Raw genomic sequence first — 18,882 nt, forward strand, 5'->3', positions numbered from 1 at the left:
GAAAATTAGACTTAACTTTTTTTTCACTAATGCATTAATTTAGACCTAAAATTATCACATTCACAAAGGGTTAAAGGAGAAAATGCATCTGACAGTTATCACGCAATTTGTCCCGTGCACAGAAATACCTCATATGTGGGTGTAAACTGAGTTTTGGGCAAACGGCAGTGCACGAAAGGGAAGGAGCGACACTGAGCTTTTGAACAGCAGATTTTGCTAGAATAGCTTTAATGCGCCATGCCTCATTTGCAGAGCCCTTAGTGTACCAAAACAATGGAAACCCCCCAAAAGTGACCCCATTTTATAAGATACACCTCTCGCAGAATTCATCAAGGGGTATAGTCAGCATTTTGACCCTACGGCTGTTTCACAGATTTTACGAACATTGGAATGTATAAATGAAAAGTGACTAAAATGTCCCTTTATCCCCAAAGTTTTCATTTTTACAAGGGGTTAAAGTAGAAAAAGCCCCCCACAGTTTGTTTAAAAAAATTTCTCCTAAACACTGAAATACCCCATATGTGGCCATAATCTGCTGTATGGGAACATGACAGGGCTCAGAATGGAAAGAGCACCATTTTGCTTTTTGAAGGGCAGATTTTGCTGGAATATTTTGCATTTGCAGAGCCCCTAGAGTACCAATACAGCGGAAACCCCTTAAAAGTGACCCCATTTTAGAAACTACACACCTTATAGAATTTATCTAGGGGTAGAGTGAGCATTTTGACCTCACAGCTGTTTCACTGATTTTATTAACATTGGGACGTGAAAATGAAAAATTATTTTTTTTTTTCCCAATAAATCGTCCATTTAGCGCCGTATTTTAAATTTTTGCAAGTAGTTAAAGAATTAAAAGCCCCCCACAGTTTGTTACACAATTTCTCCTGAACACGGCAATACCCCATATGTGGTCATAATCTGCTGTATGGGTACATGGTGGGGCTCAGAATGGAAAGAGCGCCATTTGGTTTTTGATGGGCAGATGTTGCTGGAATAGTTTTGAGGTGCCATGTCTCATTTGCTGAGCCCCTAAAGTATCAATACAATGGAAACCCCTCAAAGGTGACCCCATTTTAGAAACTACACCGTCAAGGAGTGTATCAAGGGGTATTATGATTTTGAGACTAAAAATGCTTCCCAAAAATAGAAAATTAAAATTTTTCAAGAAATATGCCATTTCGGTGCCCAATACATTGCACCCACTTTGTGTTGTCAGAGACCTGCACTTCTAAAACTATTAAGTGGGCCTTCCTGAGGGGCAATAAATTATATATGTGGGTATAAACTGCTGCTTGGGCACACAGCAGAGCTCAGAAGGGAAGGAGCACTGCGCTTTTTAGCTTTTAGGGTACAGATTTAGAGGGACTTTCTGGGTGCCATGTTTTGCAGAGCCCTGGAGGTGCCAGTAAACTGGAATTCCCCAAGAAGTGACCCCATTCTGTAGGGGCAATTTTAGGGTCTCTGCAAAAGTGTCATGGCATCCAAAAACCAAACCATCTAAGTCTGTGCTCCAAAAACCAAATAACCCTTCTTCCCTTTTGTGTCTGGCTGTGCCGTAATATCAGTTTATACCCATGTATGACATTATGTACGTTATCCTGGGTACACCAGTGTCATACATGTGCCCTAATATCAGTATATACCACATATGACATTACTTACGGTATCCCGGGTACACCCGTGTCATACATGTGGCATAAAATGCAGTTTGGGCACACAGCAGGGCGCAGAAGGGAAGTAGAGCAAAGCGGCTTTTGGAGCACAGATTCTGATGTTTGGTATCTGAACGCCATGTCATGTTTGTAGAGCCTGTAAGGTACCAGAAAAGTGGATTCCCCAAATGAGTGACCCCATTTTGAAAACTGCACCCCTCAAAGAATTTATCAGGGGGTGTAGTGAGTATTAGTATCCCAGACGTGACTGCACTGCGGATGGCGAAGAGGGAATATATAAGCGGTGCAGAGGACATTGGGAACACCAAATTCCCTACTATGCCCCAGTAGCTCCTATGATTGGTGGAGTCACTTTGGGGGTCACGTCTGGTGTATTTTCCCTCATAAGCTCTAAATCTGGGGTGTCCCCTGATATCCGCTCGCACAGTTTATATATTCCCTACATGACGCAGCCAGTTGTGTTCTAATAATTTGGCGATTTTGCGGGATTTTGTCTTCACATTGGTAGATGCTAGATTTTCTTTTTTTTTTTTCTGGTGACGCGGCCATATAAGGGCTTGTTGTTTGCGGGATGCGATGTAGTTTGTATTGACACCATCTTGGGGTGCCTATAACTTATTGAATACATTTTATTACCTCTCTTTTGCTGGATTTAAAAAAAAAAAAAAAAAAAAAAAAAAAAAAAAATCTATTCTGGTATTGAGTTTTACCTTTTACATTTTTCGCCATGCAGCGTACAGTATAAGTAACATGTGGCCTTTATTCTGCGGGTCGGTACGGTTACGGCAATCTCATTTATATTATTTTTTTATGCGATACTAATTCTGCAGAATAAAAACACATTGGTGACATAAGTCAATGATTTTTGCATTGCCATCTTCTGAGAGGCGTAACATTTTTATTTTTCGGTCGACAGTGTTATTTGAGGGCTTATTTTTTGCGGGACAACGTGTGCTTTTTATTGGTACTGTTTTGGAGTACTTAGGACTTTTTTGATCACTTTTTATAGCACATTTTGTAAGGAGAGATGGTGAAAAATCACTACTTCCGGCGGTTTTTCCCTTTTTTTTTTTTTCCTGCCGTTCACCATATACATTAAATATTGTTTCAGTTTTGTTGTACAGGTTGTTACGGACGTGGCGATACCAAATATGCATTGTTTTTATTAATTAGATTTTTTTTATATAGATCATTTTCTATAGAAAAAGGGATTTTTGAGGCTTTATAACGTTATTGTTTTCAAACACTTTATTTATTTTTTTTTTACACTTCCTAAAAAGGAAGCTGTCAGCCTGTGCGTCCACACTTTTCTTATTCTTATGGTAGAGTTGGAAGGGACCTCAAGGGCCATCGGGTCCAACCCCCTGCGAGTGCAGGTTTTCCTAAATCATCCCAGCTATATGTTTATCCAGATTCCGCTTGAAGATTTCCATTGATGGAGCGCCCACCACCTCCCGTGGCAGCCTATTCCACTCTCTCACTACCCTCACTGTCAGAAAGTTTTTCCTAATGTCTAATCTGTATCTCTTTCCCTTTAGTTTCATCCCATTGCTTCTTGTACTTCCTTGTGCTAATGAGAATAGGGTAGATCCCTCTGCACTGTGACTACCTTTCAGATATTTGTAGACTGCTATTAAATCTCCCCTCAGCCTTCTCTTCTGCAAACTAAACAATCCCAATTCTTTTAGCTGCTCCTCATAGGACATGGTTTGCAGACCTTCCACCATTTTGGTTGCTCTTCTCTGGACTTGCTCCAATATATCGATGTCTTTCTTGAATTGAGGCGCCCAGAACTGTACACGGTATTCCAGGTGTGGTCTGCTGTGGCCCTTTCTGTGCAGCGCCTCCAGGTGATCAGACCAGTCTAGTTTATTATTGAGGAGCACACCCAGATACTTATAGGTGCTGACTATCTCAATGCATGTCCCCTGGATCTCCACCGGGGTCGGAGCACTCCTCCGTTTCCCAAAGTCCACAACCATCTCTTTGGTCTTCCCAGCATTAATCCTGAGATGGTTCTGCTGGCACCATTCAACAAAATCCCGGTTTAAGTTTATTCCCGGTTTATTCCCTATCGTCGCCATCAGTGATAAGGCCTACTATAGCAGAGTCATTAGAGTACTTCTGTAAGTAACAGCTGGGTGAGTTGTGCCTAAAGTCAGCAGTGTACAGTGTGAAGAGGAATGGGGCAAGAACCTGTACCTTGTGGTGCCCCCGTACTACAGATCAGTGTCGGACACACCGTCCTGGGCTCTCACATACTGAGGGCGGTTTGTCAGGTAGTCTAGTATCCAGTTGGACAGGTGGTGGTCCACACCACCAAGGTTCAGCTTCTCCCTCAGTAGCCCTGGCTGAATGGTGTTGAAAGCACTGGAGAAATCAAAGAACATTATTTTCACAGTGTTCCCGGGTTTCTCCAGGTGAGAGAGAGCTTTGTGAAGAAGGTGGATGATGGCGTCATCTACCCCAATGCCCGGCCGATAGGCAAACTGGAGGGGGTCCAGAGCGGAGCACACTAGAAGGCGTAGGTATGTCAGGACCAGTCTCTCTAGGACCTTCATCAGGTGGGATGTCAGTGCTACAGGTCGGTAGTCATTGTAGCCCATCGGGTTGGGTTTCTTTGGGACTGGCACCACGCAAGATGTTTTCCACAGTTGAGGTACCACTCCCAGCTTTAGACTCATATTGTACATGTGCGTATTAATACCACACAGCTGGTCACTGCACATTTTATGAACTCTTGCGCTTATCCCATTGGGTCCGCCGGCCTTGTCTGCTTCAATCCTCTTGATTTCCCGACACACCAGAGACTCCTTGAGGATCAGACATTCGGATTGCAATTTACTGCCAGTCGGTGGGGGTTGGGTCTTGGTGTGTGAGGGGAGGGGGGTTGCTTGTGAGGGGGGAGTTGGTTTGGAATCGAATCTATTGAAGAATAGATTAAGCTCATTAAGCCACTTCCTGTCACCTTCTGTTGGATGAGCGGCCTTTTGTTTGTGCCCGGATATCACCTTCAGACTGTCCCAGACCTTTGAGACTCTACCCTTCCCCATCTGTAGTTCCATCTTCCACCTGTAGTTGGCTTTCCCTTCTCTGATCAGTTTTCTTAGCTGTTTCTGCACCTCCCCCAGGGCATTTCTGTCCCCAGACCTAAAGATTTTTTTTTCTGCTTGAGGAGAGTTTTAATCTCAGAGTTGATCCATGGTTTATTGGAGAAACACCTCACCTTTCTAGTTTGTACCGTGCTGTCCATGCAGAAATTAATGTAGTCCGTTATGCAGTGTGTGAGCCCCTCAATGTCCTCTGGAAATGAGTCTTGAAACACTTCCCATAAAGTTATATTAAAACAGTCCTTTAGAGACTCGACACTTCCCTCTGACCAAATCTTCACTGTACGGGTAACCGCCGGTTCTCTGCGCACTAGTGGAATGTATGTGGGTCGCAGATGTACCAGGTTGTGATCTGATCTGCCTAGGGGCGGTAGGGCAGATGAATTCTATGCATCCCATACATTGGCAAAGAGCAAGTCCAGTGTTTTTTTTTGTCTCTTGTATGGCAGGATACATACTGGGTGAAGCCTGGTAAAGTGGATGCTGGGGAGACGTGGTTGAAATCTCCCGACACTAGGAGCAGGGCATGGGGGTGAGATGATTGCAGCTCGCTCACAGCAGCATAGAGGGCTTCACAGGCAGCATCAGCTTTAGCAGAGGGGGGAACATATGCAGCTAGTATGATAACATGTGATAGTTCCCTTGGCAGGTAATAAGGTCTCATGCTCACAGCTAGCAGTTCAATATCCTTTCCACACAATTTTTTCTTAACTACAACATGCCCTGGATTACACCATCTCTCATTCACAAATTTTGCGATCCCTCCTCCCTTGCGCTTACCGCTCTCCAGCGTTCTGTCCGCACGAAGAAGTTTGAAGCCCACCAAGGAGGCGAGTGTGTCCGGAGTGATTTCTTTAAGCCAAGTCTCTGTAAAAACCATCATACTGCACTCACGAAACTCCTGTTGATGTCTGGTCAGTGCTGTCAGTTCATCCATCTTATTCACAATTGATTTCACATTCCCCATAATGATAGCCGGAATCACATGCTTGTTGCGATTTTTCTTTGTCTGCTTTGACACACCGGCCCGCCCTCCACCTTTCCTAAATCGCCTGAGTTTTCTTCTTAGCTCATGTGGGATGATGAGACCATGCTTGCTTTCCTATAGCATGTCGGCAGCCATAAGCTGTAACAAAGCCTGCTTTGTGTACACAAGTCTCCCCTGTGTGTGTGAAGGCATTGTCCCACACAAACAAAGGCTCAAAAGATTCCTTTGAAAAAGTATTCTGCCGCAATTTCAGTCCAGCAATATTAGTCCAGCAGATCCAGCATACTAATGTTCCTAATAGTGATAGACAAGGAGTGTAAGATAGGAAAGGAGAGAGAAGATCAGTATAGTTTGTAGCAGCTGAAACAAAGGCAGCCACACATGAGGGCGCCTGGTGATTTCATCACTAATCCTCTATTATAGAGTGAGACACAGGCTGCATGTGTCTCACTCTACAAACAGGAAGTGAGCTGTGCGGACGGCACAGACTCACTTCCAGAAGATCCGGCAGCATGAACAGGTAAGTGGGGGGCTCCGGATGGCCTGGGGTCACTAACCAGACCCCAGGCTACATAGTACAGGTACCGGCACCCCCCGATCTCACCGCGGGGGGTGCCGGAAAGATCGCGGAACTGCTTGTTTGCCGTGATCATGTTTGATCACTGCAATCAAGGGGTTAAAACCTTCGATCAGTGAAAGCACCGACCGAAGGTTATGGAAAAGGGTGAGAGCTGTCAGTACCAGCTCTCACCCGGTTTTGATTCCGCCCGCTCAGCTAGTGAGCAGCTGGAATCACCATGACGTACTATTACCTCATGGTGCGCTAAGTACCTAGCGCCCATGAGGTAATAGTACGTCAAAGGTCGCTAAGGGGTTAAACGATTTAATATTTATGCCAACATAAAGCAGAGATATGGTAGGTAATATTTATTAATTTATTTGGGTGGTATGACTACCTGAAAAACAGAGCATTTCACATTTTGAAAATTGTTTTTTTTTTTTTTTTTTTTTTCTTCCAAATTGCCATCAAATTTCAATATAAAAATTGTGATCGTTTACCACTAACATAAAGTACAATGTGTCATAGTAAAAACTCTCAAAATTACTGTATATGTTTGCGTATAAGCCGACCTGAATATAAGCCGAGAAAACTTATTGACTCGAATATAAGCCGATTGGGGGGGAGGAAGGAATGCAGCAGCTACTGGAAAATTTCAAAAATTAAAATGGCTGGAATTTTTGGGTGTTGGGGAAGGGGAGGGGGTGTTTTGGTTGCCGGTCTGCCCCTTCCCTGAGCTTGAGGACTGGGTTTCCTCCTCCCCCCCCCCCCCCCCCCCCCCCAACTTGGTATTCAGCCTGGCTGAATATAGCGTATCTGCAGTGCACCTATTAACCCCTTCCCGACGGAATAGGAGCACTGCAGATACCCTATATTCAGTGGACCGGAAACTTTCAGACACAGGGATACCTATCATGTTTGTGTTTCACAGTAATTTTCTACTTTGAGGGCAGGTTCACACCAGCGTCCGATCTCCGTTATGCAGGTTGCTGTTTACTGTCTGAGAAACTGGGCAGGAAACTGAGACCAGCAGGCAGTTTGAAAAGTGTACCCCGGTGAGCGTCTTCTGCTCTCCGTGGCGAAACCGTGTGTTTTTTTTTTTTTTTTTTTTTTTTTTTTTTTTATAAATCCGATACAGTCGGCCATGTAGGGCTTTGTGTCCGTTAAAAAAAAAAAAAAAAAACAAAAAAAAAACAAAACCTTTCGGTGCTGAGAGCAGAGGACGCTCTTGGGTGCTCACCGGCGGACAGTGAATGTTGGTTTCCGTCTTCTGCCGACAGAAACCTAAATAACTGAGATCGGGCGCTGGTGTGAACCTGCCCTGATATGTATTCTAGGGAAAGGAGTGATTTGGACCCCCCCCACACACACTATTTTATTAGCACCCCCCAGGGGACTTGAACCTGCAATCATTTGATTGCGTACCATAGATAACAACGCTGTTTTACACTTCAAAGCCTTCTAACACAAGGGTGCGGAGGCTTCATTCTGGACCTGCTAACAGAAGTACCGTAAGTATTTCTGCAGTTTGAAATTCCAGCGGCTGCCCACCTTGACTCAAGTATAAGCTGAGGCGGACTTTTTCAGCACAAAAACTGTGCTGAAAACCTCGGCTTCTACTAGAGTATATATGGTACTTGTGTAAATTATAGTCTCTCAAAGTTATCCTATTAATATTATAAAGGGGAATGTTTGAGTTTGTGTGTTTGGATGTTTGGATGTTCGGATGTTTGTTCCTTAATCACAGCCACACGGCTGAACGGATTTTGGTGAAATTTCACACACACCTACATATTTCCCAGGAAGGTGCAATAGGCTACTTTAAATGTGGGTCACTCACCCCAAATTGCCACAGTTACCCTCCAAAGACCCCTCTGGGCTCGGCTATAGAAGCTGTCATTCTGCCAGCGCTGGTCTGTCCATGCTCCTCCTATTGGTGCATGGCAGGCTGTGGGCGGGCTATAGAGCCAGGGCTCTAGGTTGGTTGGGGGCTGAATGTGGGCGTGCCGATTCAGCAGGGACACACTGAACATCATGGCGGCCGCCCACAGGGTCACTGAGCCGCAGCTATACCAGGCTGTCTACACACATTGTGGAGGCTAAGGAGGTGGCTGCTGCACCCGACTCAACACATACAGGTCAGTGCAGCGGGGGGAGGAGGTGTCCCGGGGGGAAGGAGAGTGGGTGTCAAGGGGGGGGAATGGGGTGTCCCCCGGTCGGTCTCCCCAGCTTCAGGCCCCCTGGGGAGCAACCGGGGGCAGAGATGGGGGTGAATGAAACTGGGGGCAGAGAAGGGGAGACATGAAGCTGGGGGCAGAGATGGAGGGAGAAGAAACTGAGAGCAGAGTTGGGGGGAGACAAGATACTGGGGGCAGAGATGGGGGGGGGTCAAGGTAATGGGGGCAGAGATGGGGGGGGGGGGGAAGAAACTGGAGGCCGGAGAGGGGGGGGACATGAAACTGGGGGGCAGAGATGGGGGGGGGGGGGAAGAAACTGGAGGCCGGAGAGGGGGGGGACATGAAACTGGGGGGCAGAGATGGGGGGGGGGGGAAAGAAACTGGAGGCCGGAGAGGGGGGGGGGGACATGAAACTGGGGGGCAGAGATGGGGGGGAGGGGAGCGCTCGGCGCCACGGCCAAACCGCAGACGAAGTCGCGGGTAACTGCTAGTTGCCAAATAAAGTGATACTTGTCTGTTTTGAAAATTGAGACCTGGTCCTTAAGGGTTTTTTAGACCTGGTCCTTAACCGGTTAAATCCAGTATTTTTAATGCTCAAAATATCTGTTTTAAATTAATACCATGTCTTTTTTTCCCTGCTTTTTTCACCCAAGCCCATATATAGTGAGAATTAGGCTGTATCTCAAAAGACACAATGCCAAGAATAAAGATATGCAGGCTTTCACATAAAGGTGTCAACATTTCAGTATTACTAAATTGTATTAAGTTTCCATAAAAACAAAAAATTGTTGCAAATTGTATTCATGCTTTAATTGATTTTTTAATTTGTTTTATTCCTGTGGCTTTTAAGGCATTTAGAACTCGGCAGTTTTTATATATACAGTGTTTTTTTTTTTTCTTTTTTTCTTTTTTTCCGTGATTTACCTAATTATATCTGTACATGTAAAAGTTATATAAAATGCTTTAGTTCAAATTTGAGCTATACTCACATCATATTATGATATTAATATTTATTTTTTTTCTTCAGGCTTGGCTGGCTGGGAAAACAGGCTTACTATTTCTGACCGAGCACATATTGGTAAGATTTACTTGGTTTTTGAAGATTGCTATCTGTTATGATTAAAACATCCGGAGAATGGGCATATTTTTATTTTTTCATTTAGATCGACCAGTCAATTTTAAATGATTGAGAAATGCAGATAGACTGCGATCACCACTGAAAACCAAATAGAATAGAAATCTGTCCAGTGCACTGTAATAATGCATACCAATGACACTCCTAAGCTCTGAAGTGTAATGGAACGGGTTTCATGGGTGTAAACTTAGTCTGTGTTTTCGGCAGATTTTCAGCGTTATAATTATTTATGATGTCAGAAGTCTCTGCCTCCCAGCGACATGAAACTGTTGTGTGAATCTAGCCTAATACTGTTCATTCATTATTCTTCCTCCATTACAGGGACATAACTAGCAAATACTGGCCCCTACACAGCATAGAGCCCTCTTTCCTGGCTCCCACATGGAATAATGCCCCATTTGTGCACGCTCTAATGTCCCAAAGAGGTCTCCACACAGTATGATGTCCTATAGTGGCCCTTTCATACGCTATAATGTCCTATATCACAATGTATAATGTCTCATAATATTTGGCCCTCAAATCGAATATCACTAAAATATAGTGCAATCGTATCACTATAAATATAAATGGATTAAAAATGTATTGATATATTTTATTGGTACATTATATATTTTATTGGTACATTCACACTATATATTAGTAATATTTGATATAATTTCATATATAAATACATTCACATCCTTATTCATTATGAATTTGTGTGTTTTTTTTTTTTTTTTTGCCATTTATGATTATTAGGTTGTATTAATTTGCTGTGGTTTCCAGCTATATAAGCAAAGATCACTCTGCAGAGAGAACTAAATGATCCTCAGTCTCTTTTCTTTTTAGTTGCTATGACTCCTAGTATCTTTTTTTTTCTATCTACTATGAGTTTGTGTGTGTTCTTTCTTTTAATATATTATATTATCCATGCTGCTGTAACACACTGAAATTCCGCATGGTGGGACTATTAAAGGATTCTTATCCTATATATTATATGCTCTGCTATACGTCTTTACACACATCCTCTTTCGCGCCCTGGTGGTGCATGCGTGTTGGACCATCCTTGTGTGGCACGCTGGTACCACCACAGGTGTGGCAGAGACTGTGTTGTACCCAATTACTATGGGTTTACACACCTTTGGGTTATTGTCTTTTGGTGCTATTTTAGTACTCTTGCACTTGCCGATGCTGGTTAGCTCCTGCTGCGCCATGCCCATTGGACACTCTTGTCCTCTGAACCTACAGGGGTGCTTGTCAGTTACTTTTCTGATATGCTGGCATATCTGTCAGGCTGTGCATACCCTGCTGTTATTTTTTGGTTCAGGTATTTAGTTGTATTATGTCACATAGGGCCGGATGCTTATTGGCTTTTTTATCCCATAAAGGTGTGTTCACACGGTGGAAAATAGGCATTCTCTTCATTTTCCGCTGCCAGCATTTTCACCGTGGTCTAGCAGTGATGGAATGCCAATTCAGTGTGTCAGCATTTCGTCGCATCATCCTGCTCCTGATTAGGCATGAATGAATAGGCCTAATCAGGAGGGAGTCTCTAGCTGCGAAATCCGCGGCAAGATTGAGCAGGGTGCTTCTATTTTCTGTGGCCTTTTGCTATCTCTGCCTCCCATTGAAACCCATGGGAGCCTGAGTCCATGAAGAAATCTGCTCCAGATTCAGGGGCCCCTCCCCCACCCCCAAATCCGCAGCAAATTCTTACGTGTGAACACACCCTATAAGAATGCATGTTGGTCATTTAAGACAGCTCCCCCTCTCTATCCCCTAAACAAATCTCTTGGCGAAACACATCAGGGTAAGTCTTTACTCCTCCAGGTTGTTAGTTAGGGTCTCTTGCTGCATGTATGATGTTGTGCATTTATTTCTTATATGCCTGTTTTTCATTCCTTTACCTTTTGGTAATGAAATGAATGCTGTGCTGGGCGTAGTCCTTATTGCATGATATACTGAGTGTTTTTGTGCTTTAGCATGTTTATCTTTAACTTTATATGTACCTTCTGAGGTGGTTAAATCATTTATGTGGTTCCTCACCTACCTGTAATTTGAGGCTATTATGATATGCTGTAAATATAATTGTATATTTTGCTATACATTTGTGGTTTGACTTCTCTTTTGTTATTTATTGTAGTGAATTTTGGCATGCTCTCCGTTACTTGCTGTATTAGTAGCCCTTTTGTAGTATTGTTTTCTGTGTGGGAATAAGTAAACCATGGGTTTCTGACAAGTACATGAAAGAGCATGGAAAGTTTCTTGTGGCTGTATCCATTGGCAACCTACCAAGACTGTCACCACCATGGTTATTAGAGGAAATGTTTATAACTCTGGAAAAATGTTAAATGTATCAAAACTGTTTAAAGGAAAATGTCCTTTTTAACTAAGCACATATTTGCATAGCCTTTAGAAATACTATTCCACACATACCTTTTGTAAGTAAATCGCCTCAGCAGTTTTTGAATGAGCCCTTTATTCATATGCTAATTACAATTTCTAAAGGCTATGCAAGTATGTGCTTAATTAAAAATGACTTTTTCCAATGATAGAGCCTCTTTTAAAGACTTCCTAAGTATATTGTTTTAGGAATACTGCTTTGTTTGCCTGATACGTGAACTTATTCCTCCCATTGTTTACACAGCATTGCTATAGCTATGGACAGACCTGTGAGATGGGACAAGTGATGTCACTTACTCAGTGCTGACAGGCAGGACGATCAGCTCAGCTAATTGTAGTTTGCTGATAAAGCCCAGTCTGTTATCTCTCTATGTAAACACGCGGATAACATGGAGTCTGGTCTGTACAAGCATGTGCATATTATCTAATCTGCTTAAGTATTGTGATACTGCAGTGTCCCAGTCAGCGATGGGTAGGGGGGGAAATACAGGAAGTACCCCTTTAACTTCTCTACAAATTTGAAGAAAAATAATTCCTTATCAAATGAGACAGTTGGTCCACTGGTGGAGTTTCTTCGACTCCAGGAGCACCGTGCCCTCTGTTGAATGGGTGATGTCATAGCAATTAGAGGATCAATTCTCACTGCATGGGGTGGCACAGTCAGTAGAAGAGTGTTTAAGGCCCTGTTCACATGGAATGGCAAGGGTAGGACAGCAGATTTCAGCAGATTTATTGCCTCATTCTGTGCAGTGGTAGTATCTAATCTAGATAGTTAGCAGTATCAAAAGCTCTGCTACACTCAGAGTAGTAGAGTGTAGCAACTGTGGTTGTGTGTCCTTCAGCAGCATCCTCCCCCTCGCTCAGACTGCTATCTAAAAAGTACCTCAGTCTGTAATATATCTTATTAGAAAAATAAAGTTATCAAAGTTTCTCATGTGTACTGTTCATTTCTGAAAGTTTGTTTTATAATTGGAGGCATAATTTAACGATTAATTAGTTTCAATTGACTCTGAATTGTCTTGAAGTAGTTTCAATTTTTATTCATTTATTTATTTGTTTTTAAGTTTTTGACTTTCACCAAGCTGCTGATGGTATCCAAGAAAAGCAGAGAGAAGAACAAGCTGGAAAAAAGTATGGACACAACACAATGGTTTATTATATAATGTTTATTGTAGAAGGCAAATCTTTGTTACTGTAGACTGCTTAAATTTTCAGAAATAAAAGCAATTTTGTTTCTGAAAAATAAAAATGTAAGGGGGCGTTCACACTACCGTTGGTGTCCGTTATGAAGGAGTCCGTTTAAAAGAAAAAAACGGACACCTATCATAACGGACATTAACTTACACTAAGGGGGCGTTCACACTACCATCTGTGTCCGACAGGTAGTGTCCGCTCCTAGTGTCCGTTCAAAATCTGGCACGCACATTAGGAGCGGACACTAGCTGTCATTTATTTAAATGGCGATCGGGTGCGTTCTTTTGCACTCCGTGCCCTTCCTTCACTGTCCGCATGTAAAGATGTCCGACTTTTCAAGTGGACAGAAAAACCCTACATGTGCATCAGTTAATTTCCGTTACTTTTTGTCCGTTTATTTTCTGCACATGCTCAAAGCATAAACAGCAAAAAAGAAAAAACGGACAGTATATAAAACGGACTGCAACTGATGGCCATCAGATACTGTCCGTTATATGTCTGTTGCCCATAGACCTCAGTGTAAAAAAAAAAAACGACGCTTTCCGTCCGTTTTTTCAAACAGACAAAAAAATCCTGCTTGTGTGATTTTCTCTGTCCACTTGAGACATGGTTGTTAACGGACCCTTAAGAACACAAACGGACAACAGATGAAATCCCATTGAAATTAATGGAAATTGTAATGGACACAGCTAGTGTCCGTTGCTAAAATCTTGAATGGACAGTAGCAACGAACACTGCAGTCGGACACCAACGGTAGTGTGAACGCCCCTTATTCTATTCTCTTTTAAAGAGTAGAAATTCACTGGGAAAAAATGTTGCCAACTCCAACTTCACTTGAAAATGGTTATTTTGAATATTATACAATTTTTCGATCTTGTATTAGATTCCTAGTTTGTATCATATATTTTTAAACTAAATCAAAGTAAGACCCTGTTTCTGAAATTACATTCTTAAGCCCTTAGTGACCTTAGTGACCTGTTTTGGACCTTAATGACCAAGCCACATTTTGGAAATTTGCCCTGTGTGACTTTATCAGTGAATAATTCTGTAACAGTATTCGGTATCTAAGCGATTCTGATATTGTTTTTTCGTGACATGTTGTACTTTACTGAGAAGGTACAATTAGACTGATATAACTTGCGTAAATTTATTAAAAAACTCGCAAATGCTGAAAATTTTGAAAATTTTTCAATGTTTTCCATTTTCAGCTGCGATATCTCACATATGCACAATAATACAGGGCAAAAAAGTTAGTAGTTATATACTTCCAAATGTTCCTTTTGTGTTTCAAGCATATTTGAAATAATTTTAACATATTTGAGTAATTTAGACAATTTAGAAGTTTATCAAGTTTATAAGCAAATTTTGGAAATTTTGAGTTTGTGATTTTTTTTTTTTTCCTGTACCAAGCTATGTTTGCAGACAGGAATAGGTGGCATAATGACAGAACCTCCCATTAAATGACCTAATTTGGAAAACTCGCCCCCTTCAAGTATTCTTTGAGGGGTTTAGTGAGCATTTTGATCAAACAAATATTGTTTTGCAAGAATTATTACAAATGATGAAAAAAATTACATTTTCATTTTCTTCAAATATGTCATTTTAAAGCCAGTTTTTTTGCACACAACACATCAAAAAGAAGAAACACACCCCAAAATATATCACCCCACTTCTCCCGTGTTAAAAAATGTACACATTGTGGCCTTAGTCCTATGTACGCACATACAGGAGGGCCCAAAAGGTAGGGAGGGCCAAATGGATTTCAAAACACAAATTTTGCTTGCAGATATTTTAGGCCCATTGCACATTTCAACAAGATTTGAGTTACCAAAGCAATTGAAAACCCCCATAAATGACCCCATTTTATAAACTAGACCCCTTAAGGTATTCATTGAGGGGTATAGTGAGTACTTTGGCCCCATAAGTTTTGAGAAAATTTGCATCAAACAAAAAAATTTAATATTTTTTACACAAGTGTCATTTTATAGGCAGTTTTTTTGCACATATCACATGAAAATGAAGAAAAACACCCTAAAATAGATGACTCCATTTCTCCTGTGTTCAAAAATGTACACTTTGTGGTTCTTAATTCTATGTACGGACGCACGGTAGGGCCCAAAAAGAAGGGAGCACCAACTGGATTTCAAGACACAATTTTTGCTTCCAAATGTTTCAGGCCCATTGCGTATTCAAACAAGATTTGCATTACCAAAATAATTTAAAACCCCAATAAATGACCCCATTTTATAAACTAGACCCCTTGAGGTATTCATTGAAGGGTATAGTGAGTATTTTGACCCTATAGCCGTTTCACAGATTTTACTAACCTTGGGATGTGTAGGTTAAAAATTACTAAAATGTCCCTTTATTCCCAAAGTTTTAATTTTCACAAGGGGTTAAAAGAGAAAAAGCCCCCACAGTTTGTTAAACAATTTCTCCTGAACACGGCAATACCTCATATGTGGCCATAATCTGCTGTATGGGTACATGGGGCGGATCAGAATGGGAAGAGCGCTATTTGGCTTTTGGAGGGCAGATGTGGCTGGAATAGTTTTCAGGTGCCATGTTGCATTTGTTGAGCCCCTAAAGTATCAATACAATGGAAAATTCTCAAAGGTGACCCCATTTTAAAAACTACACCCATCAAGGAATGTATCAAGGCGTATTATCACTTTGAGCCTAAAAATTCTTCCAAAAAATGAATGTACAAAATGAAAATTGAAATTTTTAAAGAAATATGCCATTTCGGGGCCCAATACATTGCACCCACTTTGTGTTGTCAGAGACCTGCACTCCTAAAACTATTGTGGGCCATCCCGAGGGGGCAAAAAATTATATATGTGGGTGTAAACTGCTGCTTGGGCACACAGCAGGGCTCAGAAGGGAAGGTGCATTGCACTTTTTAGATTTTGGGGTACAGAGTTAGAAGGACCCTCTGGGTGCCATGACATTTTTGCAGAGCCCTGAAGGTGACAGTAAACTGGAATTCCCCAAGAAGTGACCCCATTTCGTAGGGGCAATTTTTGGGTCTTCCCAAATGTGACATGGTGTCCAAAAACGAAGAATCTAAATCTGAACTCCAAAAGCACATATCGCTCCTTCACATCTGCGCCCTGCTGTGTACCCAAATGGCGGTGTATGCCCACATGTATGACACTGGTGTACCCCAGATAACGTACTTAATGCCATATGTGGGTAGAAATGGCTATTTGGGTACAGCTGGGCACAGAAGGGAAGGAGCACTATTTTGGTTTTTGGAGCAGTTTGGTTTTTGGACGTCATGCCACTTTTGCAAAGCCCCTGAAGTGCCAATAAAGTGGAATCTGCAGACATGTCACCCCATTTTGGACACTAGCCCACTGATGGGATTTATCAAGTGGTGTAGCGAGCATTTTAACCCTTGAGTGTTGCATTTATTTAGTTTCCAGAAATGAAATTGTAGCTGATAATGAGAAGTTAAAAATTAATTTTTTCCAGAGATTCGCCATTTCAGTGCCCGATATGTTGTGCCCAACTTATGTCAGCAGAGATATCCAAAAACTGTTAAGTGGGTATCCCGGGCACAACAGCTTTTAGAGCGTTCATCTCTGATACAAGGTGGGCACAACATATTACGCACTGAAATGACGGATTCCTGGAAAAATTGTCATTTTCACCTCTCACCTCGCTTCGTATTCATTTATGGATAATAAGTTATAGCAACACTTGGGGGTTAAAAATGCTCTCTGTACCCCTGGATGAATCCTTCAGGGGTGTAGTTTCCAAAATAAGGTCTCATATCAGGGGATTCCACTTTACTGGTGTTTCAGCTCTGCAAAAGTGTCATGGCATCCAAAAACCAAACAGTCTGCGCTCCAAAAACCCAATAACCCTTCTGTGTCTGGCTGTGCCATAATATCAGTTTATTCCCACATATGACATTACGTCCATTATCCCGGGTACACCAGTATCATACATGTGTCATACATGTGGCATAAACTGCAGTTTGGGTGCACAGCAGGGCGCAGAAAGGAAGGAGCGCTATGCGGCTTTTGGAGTACAGATTCAGATGTTTGGTATCTGGACGCCATGTCATGTTTGTAGAGCCTGTAAAGGTACCAGAAAAGTGGATTCCCCAAAGGAGTGACCCCATTTTGAAAACTGCACCCCTCAAAGAATTTATCAGGGGGTGTAGTGAGTATTAGTATCCCAGACGTGACTGCACAGCGGATGGTGAAGAGGGAATATGTAAGCGGTGCGGAGGACATTGCAGACACCAAATTACCTACTATGTCCCAGTAGCTCCTATGATTGGGGGAGTCACTCTGGGGGTCACTTCTGGTGTCTTTTCGCTCATAAGCTGTAAATCTGGGGTGTCCCCTGATATCCGCTCACACAGCTTATATATTCCCTTCCTGACGCAGCCAGTTGTGTTCTAATAATTTGGCGATTTTGGGGCTTTTTTGCCTTCACATTGCTAGATGCTATATTTTCTTTATTTTTCTGGTGACGTGGCCATATAAGGGCTTGTTTGCGGGATGAGATGCATTATGTAATGACACCATTTTTGGGTGCTTACAACTTATTGAATACATTTTATTAACCCTTTTTTGCTGGATTTAAAAAAGAAAAAATCAATTCTGGCATTGCATTTTACCTTTTTAATTTTGCGCCATGCAGCGTACAGTATAAGTAACATGTGACCTTTATTCTGCGGGTCAGTACGGTTACGGCGATACCTCATTTATATTTTTTTATGTGATACTAATTCTGTAGAATAAAAACACATTTGGGGACATAAATCAGTGATTTTTGCATCGCCATCTTCTGAGAGGCGTAATATTTTTATTTTTCAGTTGACCGTGTTGGTTGGGGGTTTATTTTTTGCGGGACAACCTGCGCTTTTTATTAGTACTGTTGTGGGGTGCATATGACTTTTTCGTCACTTTTTATAGCATATTTTGTAAGGTAAGATTCGAAAAATCACTACTTTCGGCGGGTTTTTTCCTTTTTTTTTTTTTTTTTTTTTTCCCCGACGTGCACCGTGTACATTAAATATTGCTTCAGTTTTATTGTACAGATTGTTACGGACGCGGCGATACCAAATATGCATTATTTTAATTAATTTTTAGGGGTTTTTTTTTTTTTTTTTTTTTATATATATATATATATATATAATTCATTTTCTATAAAAAAAAAAAAAAAAAAGGGCATTTTTGGGGCTTTATAACTATTCATTTTTATTATAAACTTTATTTATTTTTCACTTTTTTTCTCTTACTTGGATTAGTGAAGCTTTGATAAAAGCATCACTAATTCTGTATTAGACGCTGCAGGACACAGCAGTCAGTGTCTTGCAGCGTCTAGAGGAAGTCAGACGCAGGGGCTGCCTGCGTCTGACTTCCTCTTACCCGGGGCAGGATCAACCAGGTATCGGGGGTCTTTAGCAGTCTGGGGTCACTGGCCAGACCCCAGACTGCATGTTGGAGACACTGGCACCCCCCGATCTCGCTGCGGGGGGGTGCTGATCAGACCGGCAGCATCACGGAACTGAAGGGGTTAAAAAATCCCGATCAGAGACCCCTCTGATGGGGGGGGGGGGGGGGGTAATGGAGCAGGGTCTTAGCTGTCAGGTACAGCTAAGATCCGCTCCATTTACGTCGGCACTGACAGGGAATCCTTCCC

At 42.1% G+C, this 18,882-nt stretch overlaps 1 protein-coding gene across 1 annotated transcript in view; it reads left to right on the forward strand.

Moving 5' to 3' along the window:
- LOC142197492 (adenylosuccinate synthetase isozyme 2) overlaps positions 1 to 18,882 on the forward strand; it is a 140,047-nt gene that overhangs the window by 48,620 nt on the left and 72,545 nt on the right. Inside the window, exons 5-6 of the mRNA XM_075267793.1 lie at positions 9,535 to 9,585; positions 13,089 to 13,155. Coding sequence (XP_075123894.1) covers positions 9,535 to 9,585; positions 13,089 to 13,155 — 118 coding nt within the window. The remainder of the gene's footprint in view (positions 1 to 9,534; positions 9,586 to 13,088; positions 13,156 to 18,882) is intronic.

The sequence above is a fragment of the Leptodactylus fuscus genome, chromosome 3, assembly GCF_031893055.1.
Source record: "Leptodactylus fuscus isolate aLepFus1 chromosome 3, aLepFus1.hap2, whole genome shotgun sequence".
NCBI lineage: Eukaryota > Metazoa > Chordata > Amphibia > Anura > Leptodactylidae > Leptodactylus > Leptodactylus fuscus.